The sequence below is a fragment of the Triturus cristatus genome, chromosome 5_1, assembly GCF_964204655.1.
Source record: "Triturus cristatus chromosome 5_1, aTriCri1.1, whole genome shotgun sequence".
Classification (NCBI taxonomy): domain Eukaryota; kingdom Metazoa; phylum Chordata; class Amphibia; order Caudata; family Salamandridae; genus Triturus; species Triturus cristatus.
In genome coordinates this window covers 1015621759-1015648206 of record NC_140587.1, presented here as the reverse complement: position 1 = coordinate 1015648206, position 26448 = coordinate 1015621759, and the positions used below count along the sequence as shown (strand labels likewise).

The 26448-nt window shown below is 49.0% G+C and overlaps 1 protein-coding gene across 4 annotated transcripts in view; it reads right to left on the bottom strand.

The window, feature by feature from the left end:
* Positions 1–8392: 8392 nt before the first annotated feature.
* The window catches only part of LOC146832794 (TGF-beta receptor type-1-like), a 1867988-nt gene continuing 1849932 nt past the window's right edge, over positions 8393–26448 (bottom strand). For 3 of the 4 annotated variants that reach the window (XM_085606114.1, XM_085606113.1, XM_085606116.1), the window contains one exon: positions 8393–9494. Coding sequence is in view for 3 of the 4 variants with exons in the window: in XM_085606113.1 (XP_085462239.1) it covers positions 9369–9494 (126 nt within the window). In the remaining variant the exon portion in view is untranslated. Of the gene's footprint in view, positions 9495–25687; positions 26344–26448 lie in introns of those variants that run through there. The other variant, XM_085606115.1, reaches the window with a different exon arrangement.

Below are 26448 nucleotides of genomic sequence, written 5' to 3'. Positions count from 1 at the left end.
AGCAGGTGGGTCTCCTGAAGGAAACAAATGTCTACCTTGTGTCGAATGAGGTGGGCATGTACCAAGCGGGCCTTACGATGGTCAGTGAGACTGCGGATGATCCGCTCCAAGTCCAGAGTGTGGTGTCCGTCATACCGCTGTGCCATTAAAGTGAGTGATGGATGGGGACAGATGCGAAATGGGAGCCAGATGCGATTGGGAAGGGATGTGCAGTGCAGAAGTCGATGTAGCAGATGACATGTTACAGAAAAAGTCATGAAACAAAACAAACAACAGGCCTCTGGATGGAGGCAACAAGCCCAATGAACCCTCCCCCCCACCACCCACACCAAACCCCCAATTAGGTTGAGAAACCAACCCCACCCATCCAAGGAAGACCGAACTAGGAAGGGGAAGATCAGAGTCAAGGAAGGGAATTATCCCGTGGAGACATGGTTCCGCCCAGCGTACACCCCTGCCACAAGGACAGGGTGGCCAAGCCGTGAATTATTGAGGACATCGATTTCAAACAAAGAAGGACAGCGGGGCGCCCGCTTGGTCGGGGCCCGTTGCATGGAAGCAAATGGAGTATGAGGTAGCCTGGAGTGCGGGCCAGTGTTAAGTGCGTGAGGGGAGAGGTGGGGGAAGCCATTTCTTCGGGAACCGTGAGTGGCTCCACAACTAACGAGAGTCCCTAGGCCCAGGGACCAGCGAGCATGAGAGCAGAAAATGAGAATGAGAACAGAGGAGGCTACCAGTGCAGGTGATAATCTAGCCAGGGCGGGAAGCACTATGCCAGAAAGCACAAACAGCAAAACCCCAATAGGAGAAGCAAAAGTCAGTCATTGTCACTTAAATTGCTGTCGACAGCAGCCTGGAAACTGGATGGTGAAGAGCGTTGCGGCTTGTCTAGTTTTTTAGCCTAGGCTAGTGCCGCCTTAGGCTCCGTGAAGACATGCACTTGGGAGCCTTGTTTGACTCACAGCTTGGCAGGGTATGCCAAGGAGGAGAAGACATCATGTTTCTGGAGTAGCCGCTTGGCCGGGAGGAACTTGCGACGGGCAGCCTGCGCCACCACCGTTTAATCAGGAAAGAAGGCGAGGGAGTTCCCCTGATGTCGAATTTCTCCCTTCTCTCTGGCCACACGGAGCACAGCATCCCAGTCCCTGAAATTTAGCAGTTTGGCAATTATTGGGCAAGCAGGCAGGCCAGGAGTGGGCCGAGGACCCAGGGAGCAGTGAGCTTGCTCAACGATGAAAACAGGGGAAAGAACATCGCCAAATAGGTCACGAATGAGTTTCTCGACAAAATCTTCCATTTTAGAGATGTTGGAGGAACCAGGCACGCCCATGATGCAGAGGAAGGCAGCTCAGGGAAGGGCATGAGGCAGTGTGAGGAGCTGAGGCCTTGTGTGGTGCACTGGAAGTGCGGCAGGTGCAGGTCCCAAGAGAGAGGCCGCCGCGGGTAAGGCACCGGCCGGCATCACAGGGCCGTGGGGCAGGGCCGTCACGGGAAAGCAGTGACTGTCCAGGGCCCCCCGGCGGCCGTGCAGATCCGGATAGGTGGCGGTGATGTTCAAGGCCGCCCAAGTGGGGTTATAATCCGAAGGCCAGTAGGAGGCACTGGCAGCGGCGATGGGCGGGGGAAGCCGAGCGAGCCAGGAGGCAGAGGGGTGAAGTTAAAGGAGAGGTAGTCACTAGTTGCAGGCCAACAAAGGATAGGGCCACCACGGAGGCCCACACCGGTCTGGGCGCCGGAGCAGCAGGCGCGCCCTCTGCCGAGAAAGGAGCTGAAGAGGGCCGGCGGGCACAACCACGCGCAGCAGCGAGCGAGTAGGGCTGCGAAGTAGGTCGGCAGGCCTCAGATGCGGATGGGTGCCAGTGCGAAGATCCAGGCGTGCAGTCCAGCAATTGTGGGCTTCTCACTTGGCAGGTAGGAGGCCGCCGCGTATATCCCAGCCGCTGCGGAGTATTAGCAGGAGTGCTGCGGCAGGTCCGCTCTCACAGGGGTGAAGGCAGCGGGAAAGCGCGGTGAGCGCGCCGCCCACGTCGCGGGGCCCAAGTAAGGGAGTGAGAGGTGATGAGCTCGTGCGGCACCGGGCGGCTCCAGAAAGCGGGAGGAAAGGCCCTGTGGTACGGCGCCTGCGCGCCCCCAACTCTGCCGCAAAGCACCTCAGCAGCGGCGCGACTTATCGGGAATAGGAGACAGCTGGGTGGCAGGCAGGCCTCGTCGTGGGTCCGGCTCCAGCAGGCTGGTGCAGGCAGGCCCGCAGCTACGCCGCGGCCCGGCGCAGCCAGCAGCAGTGCGCCGTCAGGAGGGCCTGGCAGCCGCGCTCGGAGTCAGCGGCAGAACTCGGTGCAGCGTTGATGGCGGGCGCCCAACAGGGGATCAGACGATACCCCCGGATGAAGAGAAGCAGGATGGCGTGGAGCAGAGAGGCAGCTCCACCTAAGTCCACAGGATCTTGGCAGATTTAACGCCCCCCAAAAAAGTGAAACAAATATTTAATAGGATTAGATGTATACCTTCTGGAAAACACCTAGAGGGGGGGTCTATTATCCCCAGCAGTGACGTCCAGAGTACTCGCAATATGGCGAGAGAAGAACTTCAAATGAAGTCCTATGAAGCGCGGGACCTACCCGCAACTGACCGTCACCGGGATACCAGCTGACCTGGCACGAGGCATTTGGTAAATAACCATGGGGTGGATTTTAGGCCTAAGGAAAGGACCTTGAACTGGAAATGGGTACGAGCTACTGTGAATCTTAGGTATCTTCGATGCTTGGGATTAATGGGGATATGAAAGTAAGCATCTTCCAAATCAAGAGATTTCATAAAATCTCCGCTGCTGCGGAGATTCAAGATATCCAAAATTTTAACCATTCTGAATGTCTGTATGAAGAGGACTTTGTTGAGTTTCCTGATATCTAATATAGGTCTCCACTGCCCTGACTTTGGGTGTCTGAGAAAAAAACAAGATTAGAATCCTTTCCCCTTTGCATTACAGGAACTTTCTCTATTGCTCAGTTGAAGAGCGTAATGTTGGCCCCCTTTTTTAAACAAGTGAAGACGACGGGGAGAAAGTCTTTCTCACTCTATCACAGATGATCGAATCGGAGCTCACTCGGATTCCATAACTAGATAATGTCCGACCGCTCCCTGTGCGAGTTAGGTGCTATGCAGCTATTGTTGGGGAAGCGCCAGGTGTCCTTGCATTGGGGTGGTACATCAGTCCCAACAGCGAAGGGATGGATTTGGGATTTGGTATGCTTTGACACCGAATGATATCTACGCCACTTTGCAGCTACCCACATCCAGACCTAAAAACATACGGCAACCACTGTGAAACTACTTATTGCTCTTTCCGCCAGAAGGGGGGGAACTAGACCATGTTTGAGGAACATCCCGTCCTGAGACAAAAGCCTGTAATCATGCAATCAAGCTTCATGCTGTCACTACTGATGATGCAACTGAAGTCACTGGTATAAATGTCTCTCCGACTAGGTTCGTGGGCCTGATACCTGTCCATCCTCTTACTGCATCACATGCTCTCTTCTCCATTTACTAATTCTTTTCCTGCTCTCATTCTCTTCTCACTGGTGCCATTTATTTCTTTTCCATGTTCATTACTGTGGTTTACTTTCCAGGAGTGTAGAAGCTAATCGGAATTCTTGTTTACCCTAGATCCCTCCAATGCATTTATATTTGCTTACGTTATTATTCAGTATTGTTTGTTCTTATCTAAAAGGTCAATTAACACAGTTTTTAAACTGAATAAGTGAAGACGAGGGGGGTGCAGTACCCTGGAACGGGTGTTGGGTGGTCAGTGTATAAATTCTAGGGTGTGGCCGTAGGCAACTCAGTCCAACGCCCATTTGTCGGATGTTATGTTGCTCCACTAATGGATGTGGCTGGATATTTTCGCACCAACAGGACCTAAAGGGGTCATAGTTGGTACCCGATTGAGGTCATTGTTTGCGACCTTGTCTTGGCCTTGAGAAGGTGTTCTCCTTTGGCATTCCTGTTTGGAGAAACCAGCTGTTGCTGACTGTTGATAAGCGGCTGTTGGTAACCCTGCTTGTAGTAGGACGGACAAGCCTGGTACTGTTGGGTGTGCTGGTATTCACCCTTATAGTCTGAAAGACTCGACCATGCGCACCTTGAAAGGGCAATTTATAATACTGAAGGCTGCCCAGAGATTAGGCGGTGTCAGGGTCAGTTTTTATGGCCAGCAAAGCCTCATCAATGTGTTTCTCAAATATCGAGTCTCCACTGTACGCCATGTCCAAGAGTTTGGTCTGAACCTCTGGCCTGAATGTTGTTGCTTTCAGCCACCCTTGGTGTCATAGAACAGCTGCGCCGGCTAGCTGCCGAAAGCCAGTTGTAGCTATATTCATCACACAGTCTATGACTTCCGATGCTGCTCACTCCCCTTCTTGTAAAGTGTTCCTTGCATCTTGTTGTTTGTCTTCCGGGATGAGAACTAACATAAATGCCATATCGGACCACATCCGCTGATCATAGCGGCCCAGAATTGCCAAGGCAATGGCAGCCCGCATTGTGATGGCAGACATCGAGAAGCATTTACCAATAGCATCTAATCTACGCCCTTCTTTGTCAGGGCGCGGTAATTGTTGTTGAGAGATTCCTGGACCTTCTCTGTGCTGATTGGGATATGATAGAGTATGTCTTGGGATGTCCAGTGGGGCATGCTGGGGACTCTTCCGGGGACCTGTATTTTTTGCCAATTTGAGGTAGGACAGCAGTCATTGAAGCTGGTGTTTTAATAACCTTTAGCCCCTCCTGCCAAATAGTCAATTATAGGTATGGAGCAGACTGATTCCCGTGTTTGCTCCTTAAAATCATATAGGAAGCAGTCCGACTGCTTTAACACAACGGAGAGGTGGAACCTAATGGCCCCTCTCTCCAATAGATTGTGAAATTTTCTCATATCCTCTGGTGGAGAGAGAGCTGGCTAATGTGGAGGTGAAGATGGCGGAGGGATTATGTAGTCATCTCACTCAGTCGGCAATGTAGGGTCATGAATTTTGCCCTTCTCACCCTCTTCATCCGAAGAGGATGGATCTTCCCTTGGAGGAAAATGCGCTAGTGGGCGAGGAGTTATCCTTGGTGTGGGTGGAGGTGGCCTAGTTGGAGTCAGAGAGTCAGCTGGTTGCTTTGGTGGAGTTGCAGGACGTTTGTCCTGTGGTTGAGGAAATCTCTTTCTTTAGTCTGACAGCATGACCTGTAGGTCCTGAATTAAGGATGGCAGTAGGTGCGCAGTATCCAGCGTAGGGGGTCTTCAGTAGAACCTATAAGACTCAAATTTTCTTTGAGGAGCAGGGCAGTAATGTTGATACTACTCCTCATTATCAAATCATCACAGTCCTCATCTTGAACCTTTACATGGAGCTCAGACGGGCTGTAAGCTGTGCCAAAAGGACCCACCTCGCCTGAGTCCTGAAGATCCAGTAGGTGGCTTGGGGGCAACAGAGACACCTTGCTTGGCGAGGTGATTACTGGGTGTGAACATGTCTTGTGTATCTTAATTTGTACTCGACGTTGTTGACTTCTGATAGCTGGTGTTGACTTTCGGGACTGATGACGGTTCCATCGGTTCCATGGATCCCTTGTCGGCAGGACTGACGTCGGTGGTGATGTCTTTGTTGACGGGATCGCCAACGCCGTATCTAAAGGTGCCGCCGAAGGTGGCTTATTCGGCGGATTCCTCGTCGGCGGTGACTATGACGAGGTCATCATGGTTGGTTGAAGTACTGTTGATAGTATGGAAGCATTGATGGCAGCTGTAGTCAACGTTATAGATGCCGACTGTCTCTAAGACAAGATAGAAGTGCTGGTCGACGGGGACTTCTGAGAAGATTTGTGTTTCCCTGTATAAGAAGAGGAGGCATGAGGGTGTACTTTCTCCTTATGAGGAGCAGATGGTACAGATAAGGCTGGCTCTGAGGCACCTTTAGAGTGTTTCTCTTTTTTTATGAGAATCCTTAGCCCTGGAGGTTTTTAAAAGCTTTCTGGACCCCTCAGATACGTCCTCATGGGACCTGGCTGTTTTGTGACACCTATGAGGGGCCTCGCTGTCTTCATCAGAAGTCTTGTGTGACTTTGTTTTTTGAAGCCACAAGAGTAACTTCCCCTCTCTATCCCTCAAGGTTTTAGAGGAAAAAGTGCAACAAGTTTTACACGGATTTACCTTATGTTGGGGATAGAGGCAGTAAATAAAGTCCTTAGGTGGGTCATCCACATGACCACTTTTCTTCCCACAGGTCTTTTCCTTCAGACATGGTAGCAGAAATACCAAGTTGTAATAGTTTTAAGAAAACTGAGCAGAGGTCAGGGAGACTCCATTCACACACAACGTGGTGTGACATCTTAGGGACTCAGCCTCTCTTGGTACTGTTTTAAAGAGTGCTAGCACCTGATTGGTTATAGTTTGAGTTTGGTCTTAAAATAAAATAAAAAATAAGGGCACAGATAGGCTATTAAATTTATGGCCAAGGGCTATTATAGCCTATAACAGTTTTATCATACAGCTTATTTAACGTACAGTGGGACTCCCACTTCAACAATGGGAAATTATTCAAGCAAGTGAATCTATGAAAGATACCCCAATACTGGATAAGAGAACATCTCTCTTTGCTTGCAAATGTAATACATGGCTGTCATATCTGCTAGGATATACATTTTTCCTCTCCGTTTGAAATGCCTTGAGCACTAGAAACAACCTTTTGAATTCCAAAACATTGATGTGAAGAGGTTGTTTAGATGACAGAGATATACTCATACATCCCTGAAGTGAGACGTATGTTGTCAGAGTTATGCAAGTTGAGAGATCTGTCACCTTATTGTAAGATTTCCCAATTCATATGCTCAATGTGACATTGGACACTCCCACAAAAGTTAAATTTGTAGGTGTGCATTGAGAACCTGTTGCATATATGAAGGCATTATGCCCACCTACTTCACCACATTCTCGTTGTGATGTCTGGAAAATTGGAATACAAATCTAAAACGCCTGTACTCTCTCTTTTGTGGGGTAGGCTTGGGCTGAGTGTTGCTCCCAAATATATGTGAATCTGCAGAGCCTGCCGGTGGGATTATTTGACATTAATGGTGAACGCTAGCCTATGAAGCAGGATTACATGATTTGCGTGTGGGACAGGCAATGCTGGCCTGATTTGTTCTTTATCCGCCTGTCATCCACACAGAAGTAAACATAGTCCCTGGGGGCGGAGGTAGGCCGTAATGACTGCAAGGCATTTGGAAAGCACTCCTGGAGCAGATTTTGTGTTTGGATGTAAAACTTCTAACCTACCATAAATCACAGACATTTGCAATCACTTAAAAGCATTGGTAGTGCCTAGTTTGAACTGGTGGGGGCACCGGCACTTGTTTTTACGCATCTGAATTTCTCGAGAGCAAGAGAGGGAAATACACACAAATTAGAAATACAGAGAAAGAGAACAATGGGAAAATAGTCACAACGGTAGAAAGCAGGAACGTACACGAGTGAAATAAAGAGGCATGGAGTGGATTTAAGACTACCAGCCTTGAAATTCTGCGACCCGGCGTTTAATTGCACCGGTTTGCTGGCTTCTGAGCAGAGTTCGGGCACCAGCACACTTCCTTTCACTAATCAAGCAGGGAATTGGTATGTAAACGTGGGCCTACTTCAGATCGAGCACTACTGGAGTGGAATCACTTATTTCAATGTTATCGTTTTCAAATGGGAGACCTGCATACGAAAATTTAGTACTAGCTAATCTACAACCTATGAGATTGACCAGGATTGTAGTGAAAAGAATTAAAATGAGGGTGTTTAATATCAATAATGCTACCCTTTCCTCCCATCACACAACAACAACTGTGAAGCTCATTTACATGCCTAGCAGAATCAGTCAGAATGATTGGTAGAATGACCCACAACTTGGGTTAAGATCTTTTCAGCAGTACTGAGGTCCTATCACAGCTGTTGTACAAAGCTCAATGTTGGGTCCATGTTAGACAAACCTGGTTTCCTGAAGCTACGGACATTTTATGTTATTACAAAGATTTGCCCAGAACTTGTATTTCTCATTTTCAAAAGCAATTCCTTCAGGATCTTAATCCACTTCTAATGCAAAATAGGAAGGTATGAGGCTGAATAAATGTTTTTTTCTCTCTAGGCAAACTATACAAATTCTGCTAGGGCCAGGCACTAAAATGTCTTCTTAAAGTAATAGTTTGAAATTCAGATGTAGAACTGCAATCAAATTGGAATATTTGAAAAGAAACAGAAGCTAAAGCACCATAGGTCTGAAAACCTGAAAAAAAAGTGTAAAACTCAACACAAATTCCAGTCACACTGGTCAATGCTGCAACAATAATTGTGTGAACATATGCCCAGAGTCTTATCTTGCATAAACTGCACAGTGCCAGTTGTGCACTGGTTCTCCCTTTAATTAGCATAAAGAGGCACATTTTCATCCATCAATCAGGTAGCAAGTTAATGAAACAAATAAACTAAATGTAAGATGTACCCATCTCTTATATTCATTGGCATGCCTAAAATAATGAACTTTAAAATTTGGTTGTTTCGTGTGCAGAAAGTGCACCAACATTATTCAGAAAACAAATATTAGGCATTAATTAATTTAAACACAATCGCAACAGGAAAGGATTTTGGAGTGAATAACATTTATCGAGTTATATGTTTTCCGTTCACAGTTCATGTGTATTAAGTTAAACCATGAGCAGTCCAGCTCTCCACATAATGTTCATGTTTCAATTCCCTTGAAACTGTATACGTTGTCTAGCTACCTATAAAAAAAATCAGGATTAAAAAGATCCAGAGATGCAAGTGGCACAGGCTGTACTAAGAACCATAGTGAAGCATTAAAATATCATAATTAAAAAACAAGAACAACCAAAACGCAACTTCATAAATTATATTCTCCAAGTCGTAAGAGGTTACACTTTCGTAATCATGATGGGTGCCAGTCCTAATAACCTTAAAGTTATGTTGAAAATACATCATGTTCTAAAATAGTAAGAATGTACCGACTGTTGAACAGCAATCCACTTTATAAATGTTTTGTCTAATTTAGCTAAACCATCTCTACTGTTGTAAAAATATATATTATCCTCATTTTCAGCATCGTAAAGACAGCCAATTTGTCTTTTTGTAAATAATGTCTGCTGTAAAAAAGAAGGTTTGGGTGTTGCAAAATGTCTACGAAGGTGCTTGCCATTCTTTACATGTTCACACCCTCTCTGAAAATAGCAACTGATGTCCTATGATGTTCCAAAATGTAGCGCAATCTTCTGTTCTCTCTTGGAGGTAGAACAATGTACTTTTAAAGTCCTGAAACTTGAGTGGTACCAAAGCATATTCACATCTTTATTCCTTCCTGCTGGCTGAGTTGTGATAAAGTTTTCTTAATACGTAATGCTGTTAGTCTGGCTGCTCCATTGGCATACCAGCATTCCCGCATAATCTTAGCCATGACACGTAAGGCCTGAAATAAGAAAGGCAAAGAAAGACCAAATGAATTGAAGGAAAATGTTTCTCCTTATCGCTCTGATGACATGATATATATATATTTCTATATATAATTCGATTTTTTGTAACAGCCAATAAAAGCATTGCAATCAATTTAGGATCATATATAAAATAGTCCTACTTAAGTGCAAGAAAATGATATACGTACAGTGCGCCATATACCAATATAAATAAAATCAACATATGCTTTATTATACATGGTGATAAAATACTTCATTTAGGCTTTAAAACAATTAAAAAATCTATCACCTGCGTATCAGTCTGAAAACAACTTCATATTAGTCTCGTAGCGCTATCTCTGATGAGTTTTTAGATGTTTCAATCAATTGTTGGACGACCAGCCAAGTTCCCCATAAAAAGGCTGAAACATTGCTAAAGATATCCTTCCTATCTATTTCATTACATAATGCAAATGCATCTGTCATACTGTTGATCCCATGTAATTTAAAAAGAGAAGTACATTTGTGCAGAACAGTAACAGGTGGATTACAGTAGTTCCCCCCCCCCCCCACAGAGCAGCTGCATAGTGACTCCTTTTTGGGAATATCTCTAGTCTGAATAAGATGTATGCCCATCTTCTTTGATCAGGCTGCCTTTTATTCAGGTAGTCTTTATATCCTACCTCAGTCCTAGACCCAAGATAGGAGTCTGTTAAGCCACAGGGTTGCACACTCCCAGTCTTAGTCTCCCTTAATAAAGCTGAATACCGTTCCTTAACTATATTTGCAGTATCTGGCCCTGCCTGTCCAGGATCTTCCCATAGTTTGCTTAGTCTCATGGCCACCAGTCATTTCCTTATAAGTACAGACCAAAGACATGCTGCTGCTCACCATCCTCTACAGCTTTTGATAATTCTTAGCCTTTAGGTTCCGGATTAATCTAATCCAATCCAATATGGAAATGGCTTGATTCTCGCTTTGTGTGTAAAGGAGACTACATCCAGTTCCGTAAAGACTGGGATCATCTTAGACACAACAACAGTCTAAAAGAATAAGTTACTTACTTTCGGTAACGTCATATCTGGTAGAGACAAGATCTAGCAGCAGATTCCTTACCTTTGATTTATCCCAAGGCGCCAGACTGGATCCAGAATCTTTTCTACAGCAGTACCTTTGCACATCGGTTGAGGGCATCAAGCCCTTCCCAGCTGTGCTGACATAAGTGACTTCCACGACTACTTCCGGTGCTACAACGCGGTGCCACGTAATGTAACTGCTATGGAAACTGTGTGCCCAAAAAGAATCTTCTTTTTGGAAAACGTTTACATTTATGTTTTCTCCCCTTTATCAATGGAAGGCACCAGAGGGTATAGAAAAGATCTGGAAAGAAAAGGAGAATCATTTCGCAGAGTGGGGAGGGTGGGTGAATCGGTAAGGAATCTGCGGCTAGATCTTGTCTCTACCAGATAAGGTGTTACCAAAGGTAAGTAACTTATTCATCTGATAGAGACTTCTTACCTCAGATTCCTTACCTTTGAATGAGATACCCAAGCAATACCATACCAGGGCCTGCAAACCAATCCCACGTAGATCTAGACTAGACTAGGCTACTCGGTCTGATATAAGAAAATAAGAGAAAAAGATCGGCTGCCAGGAAGGGAGGTGAGGAAGAAGACTCTCCATTAGGGTCTCTTCATTAGGTACCAATAATAGTAAGGCCCTCCCTGACCACTTTCCTCAGTAGTGGTCGTCCTACACATCTAATAATAAAGAACAAGAGGTCGACATGTTTCAGCCAAGTTGTGACCAACTAGGGTCAGTGCGAGGGCAGTTTACAATGATCACCAAGTTGTCCTCACAGTACAATAAAATGGGCATGATATGATAGACCGATTAAGATGTCTCACCACTAAGGTGCCGATTCCGATCGGGTAAAATTATTTCCCGTACGACTCGTATCCGTATATTTTTACGTACGAATCGTACAAGTCCCGTCCCACCGGTGAAGTTCGATTCGTACGTGAAAAATACATATGAATCGCTTCAGGAAAAGGTCTACGAGACGTACCCGGACAGTTTTACATACAAATCGTAAAACTTAAGTCCGAGCGCACAAATACGATCCATAACGCCCTTCCGAATATACAAGCGTACGTAAAACGTCCCGTACGGAGCGAACTCTGTACCACTCGTATCCCGGGTAAACTTGTGCCCGGGATACGAGTCGTACAGCCCCCCACCCCGCGTATGTCCGCCCTTCCCCCGTATGTCAGCACCGTACCCCCCTCCCATGTCCGCACCGTACCCCAGCCCTGTACTTGGACGCACCGTACCCCAGCACCGTACCCCAGCCCCGTACTTGGACGCACCGTACCCCAGCACCATACCCCAGCCCCGTACTTAGACGCACCGTACCCCAGCCCTGTACTTGTACGCACCATACCCCAGCACCGTACCCCAGCCCCGTACTTGGACGCACCGTACCCAAGCCCCGTACTTGTACGCACCGTACCCCAGCACCGTACCCCAGCCCCGTACTTGGACGCACCGTACCCCAGCCCCGTACCTGGACGCACCGTACCCCAGCACCGTACCCCAGCCCCGTACTTGGACGCACCGTACCCCAGCACCGTACCCCAGCTCCGTACTTGGACGCATCGTACCCCAGTCCCGTACTTGGACGCACCGTACCCCAGCACCGTACTTGTACGCACCGTACTCCAGGACCGTCCCCCAGCATCGCGTATGTACGGACCTTACAACAACATTGCGTATGCGAGCACGGTACAACAACATCGCGTATGGACGCACCTTACATACGCGAAAACGACTCGTACTGAACCAGGACACTGTAAAACAGCACAAGGAGGGTCAATTCGACTTGCATAACACCACAAAACATGTCTACAGTACAAACAACATCCAAATGACTGACCTGGCACATCCAAACAGGTAAACAGAGGCCCAAACTCACAACCACCTCTTATAACACACCCACCAAAAATTCAAACTCAGGCCCACCCACAAATGGACCAATAAAAAGGGCCCACACACACAAACCATGAGCCTTTGCAACAGACTCACTGCAGCTACAGAGCACACCCTAACAACTGCACCCATACACCTTTACATATACACCTTCACACACACTCGTTCACACAAACCCCCTCTCCACATTCCCACACACACCTTCACATTCAAACCCACACACCCACAACCATCCACACCCTCACCCCACACCATGCCCACAGACAAGAATCCAAAGTTCACAAGGGAGGAGCTGGACATCCTTGTCAACGAAGTCATCAGAGTCGAGCCACAGCTCTTTGGAACATTGGTCAGACAGACCAGCATAGCCGAAAAATCACGCCTGTGGCAGAGGATCGTCGATAGGGTGAATGCTGTTGCGCCCATCAGAAGGACCAGGAATGAATGCCAAGCCAGGTGGTACGATCTGCGGAGGGCAGACAAGCGCAAAATGAACGAGGACTACGCCCAGAGCAACATCACTAGAGGTGGGCTGCCCCGCAGACCGGTACATTACCATCCCTGGGAGGAGAAGGTGATGGCCCGGCTTCCGCCGGTGGGAGTACAAGGAGTTGCAGAGCCTGGTGAGTACACAAACAACTTACGTAACATGGGGGTAATGGCATCAACACCCCAACTACACCAAATGCACGCAACTACCCCCAAGCCCTCACCGGACACCACCACACTCAAAAACAACGCTCATACCACTAACATGTGTATGCCCCATCCACAAAGCAAGGCCATGCCATGTCCCAGGCTACACGAAGCACAAACCCAAGACTGGATGTCTGGGATGCTGGGGCTCACAAAACACATTGTTCAACTCTGAATCAGACACTAATTGCCCTCAGCCCATATGGCCCAGGTGCATACCGATGCACCATGCTCAATGCACAGGGACTGGCAAAGTACTGACAAGGTAGCTGACACTTGGCCCTGCTGTAGCCAGCACAAGGCCCTCCGGTGCCCACTGTAAACTCAAACACCAACACCACAAGCTCAGCTATCTAGGACAGGAACGCACACTCACTGTCATGGCAGCATGCACCATGAGGTGACAGATACATCACCTGGGAGACCCACAGCCAAATCACACTACACCCACCAGCAGGCCCTGTCACACACACCCCTTACACAAGCACACACCCCTGGGGCACGCAATGGATTTACCCACTCTCACAATGGACATGTGACACAACAAGATCAATCCATAGCCAAAGAAGCATCCAAGCCAAAAATCTACATGTCAAACACTCAGGAGAACATATTACTCTGTCCCCCGCAACATACCCATCCACAAGTGAACAGTGAGGGGAATGCTAGGCACATACAAATACCTGGAGGAACTGTGCCAACTTGAATATGTATGAAAGATGGATGTCGCATGAAAACGCATTAACATTGTCTCTCTCTCTCACACAGGGCAACGTCATGGATCTCCCCCCAACAATGGGGGGGAAGAATCACAGTCCCAGGCTCGGGAGGAACCTGATCCCACCGGCAGCGACGCCTCTCAACACTCCGCGGATGACCCCAACCCACCTGGACCCTCTGGTGTCCAAGCCCCTGCAGCACCTGCCTCAGGTACATCTGTGCCAACCACCACCCCCATTCCTGCCACATCCCAGGAGACACCCAGGAGCCCTGCCCGCACTGAACAACTGAGCCAGTCTGACCTGGAGGGACAAGGATCGCCGGGCACCCAGGAGGAGGCAGACAACCCCGAAACTGCCATCCCTCAGGGGTCCCGTAGACCCGATGTGCCCACAACGGCAGGCCAGGCTCGTGTGGGCAGGGGTGGTGGGAGTGGAGGACGGCGGAGGCGAGAACCTGACCAGCCAGCTGAAGGGACCGGTATGTCACACATACGCAACATCATGGACGCATACTGGCGTGACACCAGGGCCATCAGCCAGGTAGTGGAGACCCTCACAGAGATTAAGAACCAGCAGGCCGAGCAACACGCCAGTCAACAACAACACCAAGGACGGATGGAGGCAAGACTGGCTGAGCTCCTGGCGGTGCAAACGGTCATAAGCCGTTCACTCCATCGGATCGCCGACAACATGGGCAACCCTCCCTGTGCCACCAGGCGAAGACCAACACCAGCCACAGGGAGGGAGGAGAATTCGTCCGACGGAGCATCACAAAGCCCTCCGGTGCCCACTGTAAACTCAAACACCAACACCACAAGCTCAGATATCTAGGACAGGAACGCACACTCACTGTCATGGCAGCATGCACCATGAGGGGACAGATACATCACCTGGGAGACCCACAGCCAAATCACACTACACCCACCAGCAGGCCCTGTCACACACACCCCTTACACAGGCACACACCCCCGGGGCAGGCAATGGATTTACCCACTCTCACAATGGACATGTGACACAACAAGATCAATCCATAGCCAAAGAAGCATCCAAGCCAAAAATCTACATGTCAAACACTCAGGAGAACATATCACTCTGTCCCCCGCAACATACCCATCCACAAGTGAACAGTGAGGGGAATGCTAGGCACATACAAATACCTGGAGGAACTGTGCCAACTTGAATATGTATGAAAGATGGATGTCGCATGAAACAGCATTAACATTGTCTCTCTCTCACACACAGGGCTACGTCATGGATCTCCCCCCAACAATGCGGGGGAAGAATCACAGTCCCAGGCTCGGGAGGAACCTGATCCCACCGGCAGCGACGCCTCTCAACACTCCGCGGATGACCCCAACCCACCTGGACCCTCTGGTGTCCAAGCCCCTGCAGCACTTGCCTCAGGTACATCTGTGCCAACCACCACCCCCATTCCTGCCACATCCCAGGAGACACCCAGGAGCCCTGCCCGCACTGAACAACTGAGCCAGTCTGACCTGGAGGGACAAGGTTCGCCGGGCACCCAGGAGGAGGCAGACAACCCCGCAACTGCCATCCCTCAGGGGTCCCGTAGACCCGATGTGCCCACAACGGCAGGCCAGGCTCGTGTGGGCAGGGGTGGTGGGAGTGGAGGACGGCGGAGGCGAGAACCTGACCAGCCAGCTGAAGGGACCGGTATGTCACACATACGCAACATCATGGACGCATACTGGCGTGACACCAGGGCCATCAGCCAGGTAGTGGAGACCCTCACAGAGATTAAGAACCAGCAGGCCGAGCAACACGCCAGTCAACAACAACACCAAGGACGGATGGAGGCAAGACTGGCTGAGCTCCTGGCGGTGCAAACGGTCATAAGCCGTTCACTCCGTCGGATCGCCGACAACATGGGCAACCCTCCCTGTGCCACCAGGCGAAGACCAACACCAGCCACAGGGAGGGAGGAGAATTTGTCAGATGGAGCATCCCAAACATCGTCAAGGCCTGCATCTGAGGGTCCCGTGAGGAAGGTGGGTCGTCCACGGAAAAGACCGTGAGAGGCAGCGGACCATCCACATCTCCCAGGTCACCTGGCCTGGCACCTGGCCTTCATGCGCAACAGCAGCACCTCATTCACTGACATTCTCTGCCACATGGACTTGCTGGTAACAGTCTGATCAATGATGAGAAACACTGTGTTCTGGACTCTGATGACTTCAAATGCAAAGGATCCCCTCTCCCCCTGCGAACTTTGGATTCTAGGCACACTGTATAGCACCTATTTTTACCCACAATAGACGTCCCCCACCGAGAATAAAACTAAATTTCTTTAATTAGATGTTGCAGTCATTTTACTTGAGTCCACAACATATGTGTGGGGAAATGTCAAACTATGCCTGAGTGTTGAACTAACTCCAGCCATCCATACCCTGGGATCTGAGTCCGGTACAGGACACACATGGGTCACAATGTATCATCCAATACAGACATGGAGCACAATACTCACCCGTGATGGCCTCAAGCTGCTGAGGGGGGGCTTGCAATACTGTGCGGACAGACCAATTTGGAAGAGCATCATTAAGGTGTAGAGGTCATGGCTTATGTGGAGGTGCCCGGGGAGGGAGTCCCAGGTATGTTTAGCCAGGTGGGAGAACTATGTCCTGCATGCTGGACTTCGGTGGATGTGAAGAATGGTGGCCAGGGCAGGGTTGGATGCACGGAGTTGGCCCAACGGGGTCTTGGATGACAGATGTCCAAGGTTTGTTTGGGGTCTGGGGTTGTGGACTGCCTCCTGAGTGTGTGTGAGGAGTGTGAAGGTCATCCTGCAGCAGACAGTGATTCATTGCAGCTATCTCAGGTGGACGGTGATGTGGCTGGGGCGCAGGATGTTGAAGCTTAGGTGTGCAGATGCACCCTGGATGTGGACAAGTTTTCCGGGAGTTTGGCTGTACTTGCTCCGTAGAGGGCGGGGCTGTAGTTGACACGGCTGGTGTCGTGGACCTGGGGGACGGTCTGTCTTGCCTTGGAGAGGATCTATCTGTGGGTCATGTGCATCATGCGGAGGGTGTTGCAGCATGAGGTACAGATGCTGGTGAGTTGCATGGCAATTGTGAGCGATGAGTCCATGATGCACACCATCTTTTTTTTTTTTGCAAATCTGTTTTTATTGAGTTTGAATTTTAGTACAGGAGTATATTGTACGGCATCATGCTTCACTTACAGTAAGACATAAACTTATACAGGCTGATAGATCATGTCGACTGTCAAGGGGGGGGGGGGACAACCTGATGTCTGTTTGCGCGCCCACCACCACCCTCCTGGGAACCAGCCACTTCACCCTTAGCAGTTCCGATGTCCTCTCTTCAGGAGGGGCCAACACCACCACCCACCAGCCATTGAGCCGTACAAAGGTAACTAATCTCGCCTACACAACTGAGGCATCAATAAAATCGAAAAGGTTACATGCAATACAAAAGGAAGAACCCATAACAAAGGCAGCGTTTACAGCGATTCGCATAGTGCGCTCCTACCCCCTTCCCACCCCGACCCCCTCCCCCCGAACGCCAGGAGCACCCCTCTAAGCCCCAATGTGCGCAAATGTCCCCAAGTGTTCCCAGACGCCCCATCTATGGGCCAGTGATAATGGGGGCTATGCTATCTCGTCAGCGAGGCTGCCTACACTGCGCCGCCACCTGCGCCATTGCCATCCTGTCTGGCCTCACCCGTGCAGCCTGTGGTACCCTCCCCCTCCGAGCGCCGAAACTCAGCAAGCAACTGTTCCCAGCGGTCTGCAATGGGCTCCCTCCGCAGCCCCAGGGTGTCCTCCCTACGGATGGCCGTCCCCTCCGCCCTGGCCCATGCCTGAAACGATGAACTCCAGGCCCGTGCGTGCGGTGGGTCGTGTGCCTCCATGATGCACACCATCTTGTGTGCGTGGGTGCTGGTGCAGTGCCCTGGCGGGTGGGACACAAGGAGTTGACCCAGCTGTAAGGGGACAATCCTCAGATGATTACCTCAGTCCTATACAAGTCCAGCCTCAGGTGGCTGATGTTCAGCCATTCATCAACGGACCTCATGCCTTCTTGAAGGTTGGAACTGGCAATGGCTGTGTCTTTGGTGAGGGTGAGGAGCGGCTGGCTGTCAATGGCATACGAGATGATGATGATGAGGTTGTGGGCGCATGTGATGGTGGAGAGGGGGGTCATGGACACATTGAAGATTGACACGCTGAGAGATGAGCCCTGGGCCATGTGCCAGATGACGCCACTGTACTACATGCTGAAGGCTTGAGTCCCACTCCCATGGCCTTGCTGGTGAGCCACTTGGTTATTTCTTCCTGGTCCATCCCCTGGATACCAGTGTTGGAGATGTGTGAGATGACAGTGTGTGAGCACATCGTGCATAATGCGGTGGAGAGGTCAAGGGGGGTGGCCTCACCATTGTTGAGCAGGGCAAAGTTGTCAGTGTTGGTGGCAATGATGACGGTTGCAGTGGGGTGATTACTGTGGAAGACGGTCTGGTGCAGGTTGCCTGGAGCTCTTTGCGTGGAGGAAGTTTGTCAGTTGCTCGTTGACTGTCTTCCTGATGACATTTGCTGGCTAGGGAAGCACGTTGAGGTTCCTTGAGAGCCAGCGTTCCTGCGGTCCATTGTCTAAGAAGGGCCTGGGTCACTGCATGCCTCTATCTACCATGGAATGTGGCTAACTCCAAAGATACATACATGACGTGCTGGACGGGGGCTACAAGGATGGGGAATGATGTAGTTGAGATGTTGTGTGGGAAGGGTCCTGATGGAGATCCCCAGGGGATGTTGCACATGAGCCGGGTGTTGTATCTGCTGATGATGGAAGTCCAAAACATGAGGGTGGTTGTTCACGCGTATAATAGTGCGTTCTGCCTCTGTGTGCCAAGGCTTGCGTGTATGTCCATGAGCTTGCAGTGGTAGAAAGTTGCAAGGGATTGGCTCAGCCTTGCAAGGGTGGGGTGTCTTTTGGATGGAGAGCTGATGTCAGTGCACTCACGATGCTGATGAGCTCCTTGATGTCGTGTTGTTTTTTGGCCTCGTCCCCATCTGAAGGATCTCCAATTGTCCTTGCTGATGATATGGTGATGGCTGTGTGTGCCGTTTTCCAGGGTTGTAAGGCCACTGATGGTTATCTGTGTTGCAAGCTGTGCACAAGAGTCCTGCTAGACGTGTATGAGTCCAGTAGGTCTGCCTTGTCCCAGGTGGCTTAATTGTTGATATGCGTCACAGGAAAGTCCGTCAACGTGGCTAGATTGTTGGATCAGTTGCTGATCCAGTGTGTGAGGTTGCAGGGTGTGGCGGTGGTGTTGGTTCCAGTGTCCCACACAGCATGTCTGTGTTGACTTACATCAAGCATCTTTGGGGGATTGGTAGCGGGGTGTGTGGCAGTGTGTTGCCCGTCGGAGACGTGGATGCTAATGTGGATGGACCAATGATGGATGCTGGTGTTGTTCTCATCCAGCCAGAAGTTCCTGGCCCACAGCCACATGTATCCTGTGGATGTGAGGGCGTGCGTGATGATGGACGTGTTGATGGCTTTGCGGAATTGTGGATGTAGGCCTGGAGATCTGTAGATGAGTGTTACTCTGAGGGTTTGCAGGGGGTTTTTGCCAAACCGGATTTGTAACCCTGAGTGCGTACTTGGGAATAGATATTAATTCATCCTCCGGGATTGTTAGTGCCGTCCCTGCGGGTGCACTTGTATCCGTCTGAGATAGCAATGAAGAAGTTGTGTGCTGAGGATGCTTTCATCCAGGTCACTGTCATGATGGTGATGTGTGGGCCTGTTGTGTTGAGGAGGTAACAGAGTGCAATGGCGTGCTGTTGGACGGAGTCGGTGTGGAGTAGGAGGGACCTGGTTGGTGTGACAGGGTCTGGAAGGCGGGGCAGCGCTGTGTAGGCAGTTGGAGTTGCACACTCAGCATGCGAAGGTGTGGTGTGTGCGCTTAGGGTATGCCTGAGAGCAGGCGGTTGATTTTCGCTTGCACATTGCTTGGGGGGTGGCTGCAACATGAGACTGTTGTGTGATGTGGGTCATGCAAGGACATGAGAGTCGTGCAATGTGCACGTTGCATGCGCTGACGGTCCTGCCTTTGGCATCGCCTTGCCGCAACAGTGGCACAGACAAGGTGATGACAGCCTAATGAATGTGTGGAGGGAGGAAGGGAGGAGCATCTTGGAGGAGCGTGGGTTGCAGAATCGGGGAACTTGGTGGGCCCTTGCCGCAGGGCCCGCAGCAGCAGGCAGCATGTACTAGAAACTAGGCCAAAAGTAGCACACAAAGACAAGGATGTCAGAAAGGATAACTGCAACAGGTGCATGTAAAGGAAGGAGTGTCAGGTTACTCATGGCTCACCCAGAGAAAATGGATGAACAATCACCAAAGATGACTGACACAGGATCAGGAAACAGAAGGCCGAGCTGCGCACAGGAGACACACCCTCAGCAGCCGTTGACGACCCGTTGGTGGGAGCAACCTGCCCAAATACATACACACCCATAGACTTCATGCACAATAGAGATTATTATCCATGAAGAACTGCATGCATGTTGCCGAACTACACATACACTCATATGCACAATCTTTGACAACTATGCCAGAGATGACGCATGCAAAGTGGCAAGAGTCCTGCATTGACAGAGATGAGGCACTTTGGAGGGTGAGGAACACCTTTATTACTCAAGCTCACACTGAGGGAAATGCATCAATTTGAACAGACTCACAGGTCATTTGACTGAACATGTGGAACCTACGCTGGACACCCCCTTCACAACACGGATGTTGTAAATCCAAATGAACTGGCACACAAGTTAAGGGGATGAGCCAAACACCTCTTGCTGCACACGGAGAGGCTGCAAATTCCCCATTGAGCCCGTAATGGGGATGTCCCACACTATGTCCACCCGTAGCCTTCCCGTATGTTTCAGAGGGAATTTTTACACACATTGATGCCTTCATCAGAATCCAAAAACCATTACAGATGACTGTCACGAAGGGTGACTGTCAATTCATGGGAGTCATTCTACACATTATGTGCCCCATGGTGAGTCAACATGTATGCATGGTACCACAACATGCACAGAAGCAGTCCTCACACATTCCAAACACGTACCACCCCCAAAATGCCTTGCTGCAATCCTTACCCAAAATGAAATTTCCCCACATTGCAATACTCATGAGGAATAGCAGGAGGACAACGATGACACGAGCAGACAGCATGCGCAAGAACCTGGGAATGACAGACACACAAGACTCAGGCGCTCCGGACTTGGACGGACCCCCTTGCATGTTTCGATTGGCACGAAAGACATCTGTGAAATCACACGGAAAAAACCTTCCTCGCGCTTAGATAATCTGGCGGACAGATATTTTGAAGATTATCCGCATCAACGTAAAACGTCTAGATCACGATTTTAAACAAACATCGTGATATTGCAAAAGACTCAGAAAGAGTCTTTGTTATGCAATAATTGTCCTGAAGATGGTCTGACGGATTGACACCACCCAAGACCGAAACGTCGACTATATCATCTATTTTCAGATTATTTATTATGTACAGTTGATTATTTTCTCAATAACGAGATTGGTCTCTGTCCAAACCACGATGGAATAGATGTTTTTTTGAAGATATGTGGATCTGATTGAACCCTTTGCTCATGAAATATTGCTCAAACCATTATTCGCTTGTACTCCTTTCTACCTTTGATTGATATATATAAAAGACTTGTGTTTAATTCACAAAACAGAATCCCCGTGTTTGTTGTTTATATTCGATGATTAGATCAGTTGATTGATTTCCTTTTTGGTGTTAATTTACTCACATACACCTACTAATTAAGTTTTTGAAAAATACATGGAAATAGTTTGTCTCAAACAAAACCCATTGTTGGCATCTTTTACCTTTCCAGACACACAAGAAGTCAGCTAAAAGATTTTTCTCCGCATACATGGTCATTTACTAAACAGGAACAATGTTGTCCCCATGCAAATTTAAAAGAAAGTGTCCCTGCTAAAATGTGTTGAATGACATCATCACTCGAGTGACACATCAGAACACGCATCTAAGTCACGTAGCATACAGTCAGCTGGACACACACATTGCAAAACATGCCACCCAAGTCTACAAGCGTGCACACTCAGACCCAGTCACTCACCATTATGAGAAGAAGTTGCATATGAGCTGACTCCGGATATCCTCCTCCTCCTCCTCACTTGCCTCGTGACCAAGCCCTTCATCCTCCACGGGTGGATGTTCCTGCTCATCCTGCTCCAGGATGAGAGGCACTGCCTTCTTCACTGCCATGTTGTGCAGCATGCAGCACACGAGGAAGATTTTGCAGACCTTCGCCGGTGCATATAGGAGGGACCCGCCTGTCTTGTGAAGGCACCGGAATTGGCTCTTCAGGAGGCCAAACGTCCTCTCATTCACTCGCCTGGTCTGCCCGTTTGCATTGTTGTACCGGTGATCTGCAGCTGATCTTGGGTTGCGGAGAGGCGTCATCAGCCATGGCATGTTGGGATAGCCAGAGTCCCCTACATGGAAACATCATGTAAAGATGTGGGTCAGGAGATGCCGTCACATACTAAGATACCGCTAAATACTGGACAAACAGAGTATACCCACCAACAAGACATGCTCGTTCGTTGTGCAGCCGCAGCATCATTTGTGGCACCCTGCTACGCCTCATGATGTAGGCATTGTGTGCTGACCCTGGAAAACGTGCACAGACATGGGAAATCAGCATGTTAGCAAGACACACCACAAGGGCATTTATAGAGTGGTAATGTTTACGGTTGCAATAGGCTACCTCCTGTGCCTGTGGTGGTACCAAAGCCATATGTGTCCCATCAATGGACCCAATGACATGGGGCATCCCTCCCAGGGCATAGAAATCACCCTTGACACCTGTCAACTCCTCAGGAGTCGGAAAATGGATGAATTCATCAAGGTGCTCCAACATGGCTGCCAAAACATCACGCAGGATACGGCTGAACATTGTCTGTGACATGCCACCAACATCAGCTATGGTGAATTGAAACGTACCTGTGGCAAAAAAATGTAGGGCTGCCATCACCTTCATCTTGGGGGTCAGCGCAGTGGGATACCTGTGTTGCGGTTGGAGGTGTGGTGCCACCTTGGCGGTCAAGTCCTCAATCAACTGTTGAGTGAATCTGTAACGTCGGATGCAGGCACGTTCCTTCATGGCACCCAAGTCTGGCATTGGTCGGGGGACAGGCAGTGCCCTGCAGAAAATTGTGATGGATGACGAAGATTGAGAGCATAACAACATCAATGTCAATGAACAGAGCACATGCTCAACTGCTACTACACATCTGCTAAATACAGAGTCTGGTGTGTGCAATACATCCAGGACACGTATGCTAGCTTGGTGATACTCCTACGAAAAGCCAGATACACCCGTTGATTGGCAAGTCTACATGACATGCCCTGAAACGAGCTGGGGGCCAGTCTGAGTGAACAGCCAGAGACATCACAGGAGTGACATACATCCACATAGCTGCATTTAAAGGATGTCATCTCATACAGACAGCTGACGGCAAGCTAGACGCACAGGTCACATGGAATGTCAAATGTACAGATCACACACATTGCGATGAAGGGGTACACGTGAAAACAGAAAACACAGACATTGAGACGACGCAGATATGTCCTCATGTGAAAATATCATGTCCGATGCATACAGACCCTGCTTATGTGGGAATCCACATGTGGCATGGTGTGCGTAGATGTGTGCCATGCCCATCTCCACACAGACACATGTTGGAAGCAGCAACAGCAGATGTAGTTGACGGAACAGTAACAGCAAGCTCATGGGAACACATGACACACACATGACATAGTCACATCGGGGCACGCTGATTGTGAAATGTCAGTTGTTAGTGTCCCTGTCCCTGTCCCTGGCATCAGGGGACAGTTGCAGGTGGTGGTGGCTGTGCCATACCAGTGACGCTGTGCTTGACACGTTTGTACTACAGGCACACATGTGCAAAGTGTGAAGGGGAAGTGTGCTACATAGTGCCCCATCACACATGACATGTGTACACAGGTCATCAGACATCAATTATGCAACTACATGAGGAGATATGTGCAATATCACTGCCTGACACACCTAGGCCCTGCACATGAAAGTCTGCAATGACAATGACTTGATGTACAGCCTTGTGCGAGTCGGAGACCTCCATTCCTTTCGTGTGCGCCTCCTATCACCAGTGTAAGCGTGTGTAACGCACCATACACACGCTCTGAGAGCGTGTGTACGTTCCGTATCACTATTGTAGTGGTGCCGTAGGAGTACGCGTGGTACGGACCGTACACACATCGTGTGTACGGTCCGTATCACTATAATAGTGGTGCCGTAGGAGTACGCATGATACGGACCGTACACACGCTCTCAGAGCGTATGCACGGTCCGTATCACTATAGTAGTGGTGCCGTAGGAGTACGCGTGGTACGGACCATACACACGCTCTCAGAGCGTATGTACGGTCCGTATCACTATAGTAGTGGTGCCGTAGGAGTACGCGTGGTACGGACCGTATACACGTCGTGTGTACGGTCCGTATCACTATCGTAGTGGTGCCGTAGGAGTACGCGTGGTACGAACCGTACACCCGCTCTCAGAGCGTATGTATGGTCCGTATCACTATAGTAGTGGTGCCGTAGGAGTACGCATGGTACGGACCGTACACACGCTCTCAGAGCGTATGTACGGTCTGTATCACTATAGTAGTGGTGCCGTAGGAGTACGCGTGGTATGGACCGTACACACGCTCTCAGAGCGTATGTACGGACCGTATCACTTTAGTAGTGGTGCCGTATGAGTACGCGTGTTACGGACCGTACACACGTCGTGTATACGGTCTGTATCACTACAGTAGTGGTGCCGTAGGAGTACGCGTGGTACGGACGTACACACACGCATACTCCTACGGCACCACTACTATAGTGATACAGACCGTACACAGGCTCTCAGAGCGTGTGTACGGTCCGTATCACTATTGTAGGGGTGCTGTACGTGTACGGGTACATGTGAAACGCACCGTACATGTTTTTTTGAATCAAAAATTACATAGGGGACAAGTATTAGGCCCAAAATGCATGCTGGTTGTCATGGATACAGAGATTTCAGTTGCAATGTGGCCATCATGTGGGCTTGAAAAGTCAGTTGGCCCAAAAATTACAATGTTGCAAAGTGGTGTTTGCCTTGCTATGATGCTCAAAATTTGAACCATGCAAATTCGTGTCATTGGTGTATGTTTAAAGGGATTGGAGGAAACGTAGGATGCAAATGAGTCTGACCAATCACTCTGTACTCCTGCAAATGAAAGCCCCCAGCAAGACAGATATAAGTCAGCCAGAACCCATGAGAGGGCACTTGCCTGCACAACTTTCCTGTCGACCACACTGCTGCTGTCTGTGCTTCCTCTGGCACCATGTCGCGGACTGTGAAGAGGGCCCAGCCATTCACACTTGAGGAGAATGAGGCCTTGCTGAATGTCCTCTGATCCAGATCAGGGCATACAAATTCTCCCTACTTCCACGGATAGAATAATTTCACAGATACACGCACATGCACTCATCATACGCTTGGGCCCATTTCACTAACATACACTCGGATTACTCTATCAGTGCCAACCATGGAGAGAGAAACCTCCTAAACACCCTGCATCTACAGTAAGGTCAATGCGACCAAATTGATTTTGTCCTGAGTCATGATATAAACAATAATAATCACTTTTGTGTATTCAATAAACGACAAGAAATAACCACCAACACTATAATTCATAAATGATTCTTTATCTAAAATTAGTTCAAAGAAAGTCAATCAAAGCAAAATCATTATTTTCATAATTACCTATTCTAGCTAAATGTCATAAATGGGTCAGGACAGGTCTCTCAGTAGAAGTCTCCCGAGTCGCCGTCCTCACAGCATCGATCCTCACCAACGCAGGTTTGGGAAGAAGTGGCCTTAAAAATCCCGAATGCAAGACACGGACCCTCTCTAGTCTAGTATATTTATAATAAAACTTACAAAATGATAGCAACAAATAAGTTCTAAATTTCCGTTGAGCCGCTGAGCAGAGCGAGCAGGAAAGGATGTAGCATCGCTACATTTGGAAAATCTCCGCTCAGAAAAATCACAAAAATAAAAAAGACGGAAGAAGGAAACTCGAGTTTGCAAATGTTACTTTTGTAAATAGTCTTCCTCGGAACCATAGCGAAACCACCACTGTAATCACAAAGTTCATTGTGGCTCTCTTTCCCTCCAAGGTTACTTGGATGTTTGCCTGGAGTCGCTGTCATCACGGAAACTTTCAAAACTCCAGCAGAAGCCATAGTCAGGTGACTTTCAACAAGGCCTCTCGTCATCTCATATTCACTCGAGCACAGGCTGTAAATGTCAGCCATCTTTTCTTAGGCCAAAACGAACCATCTTAATTGAAAGAAACACAAACAACGTTACTACATCATCGCAATGATTAAACAATGTTAATTCCCACTAATACCCCTATGTGTATGTAATTAACTAGCCATCTGC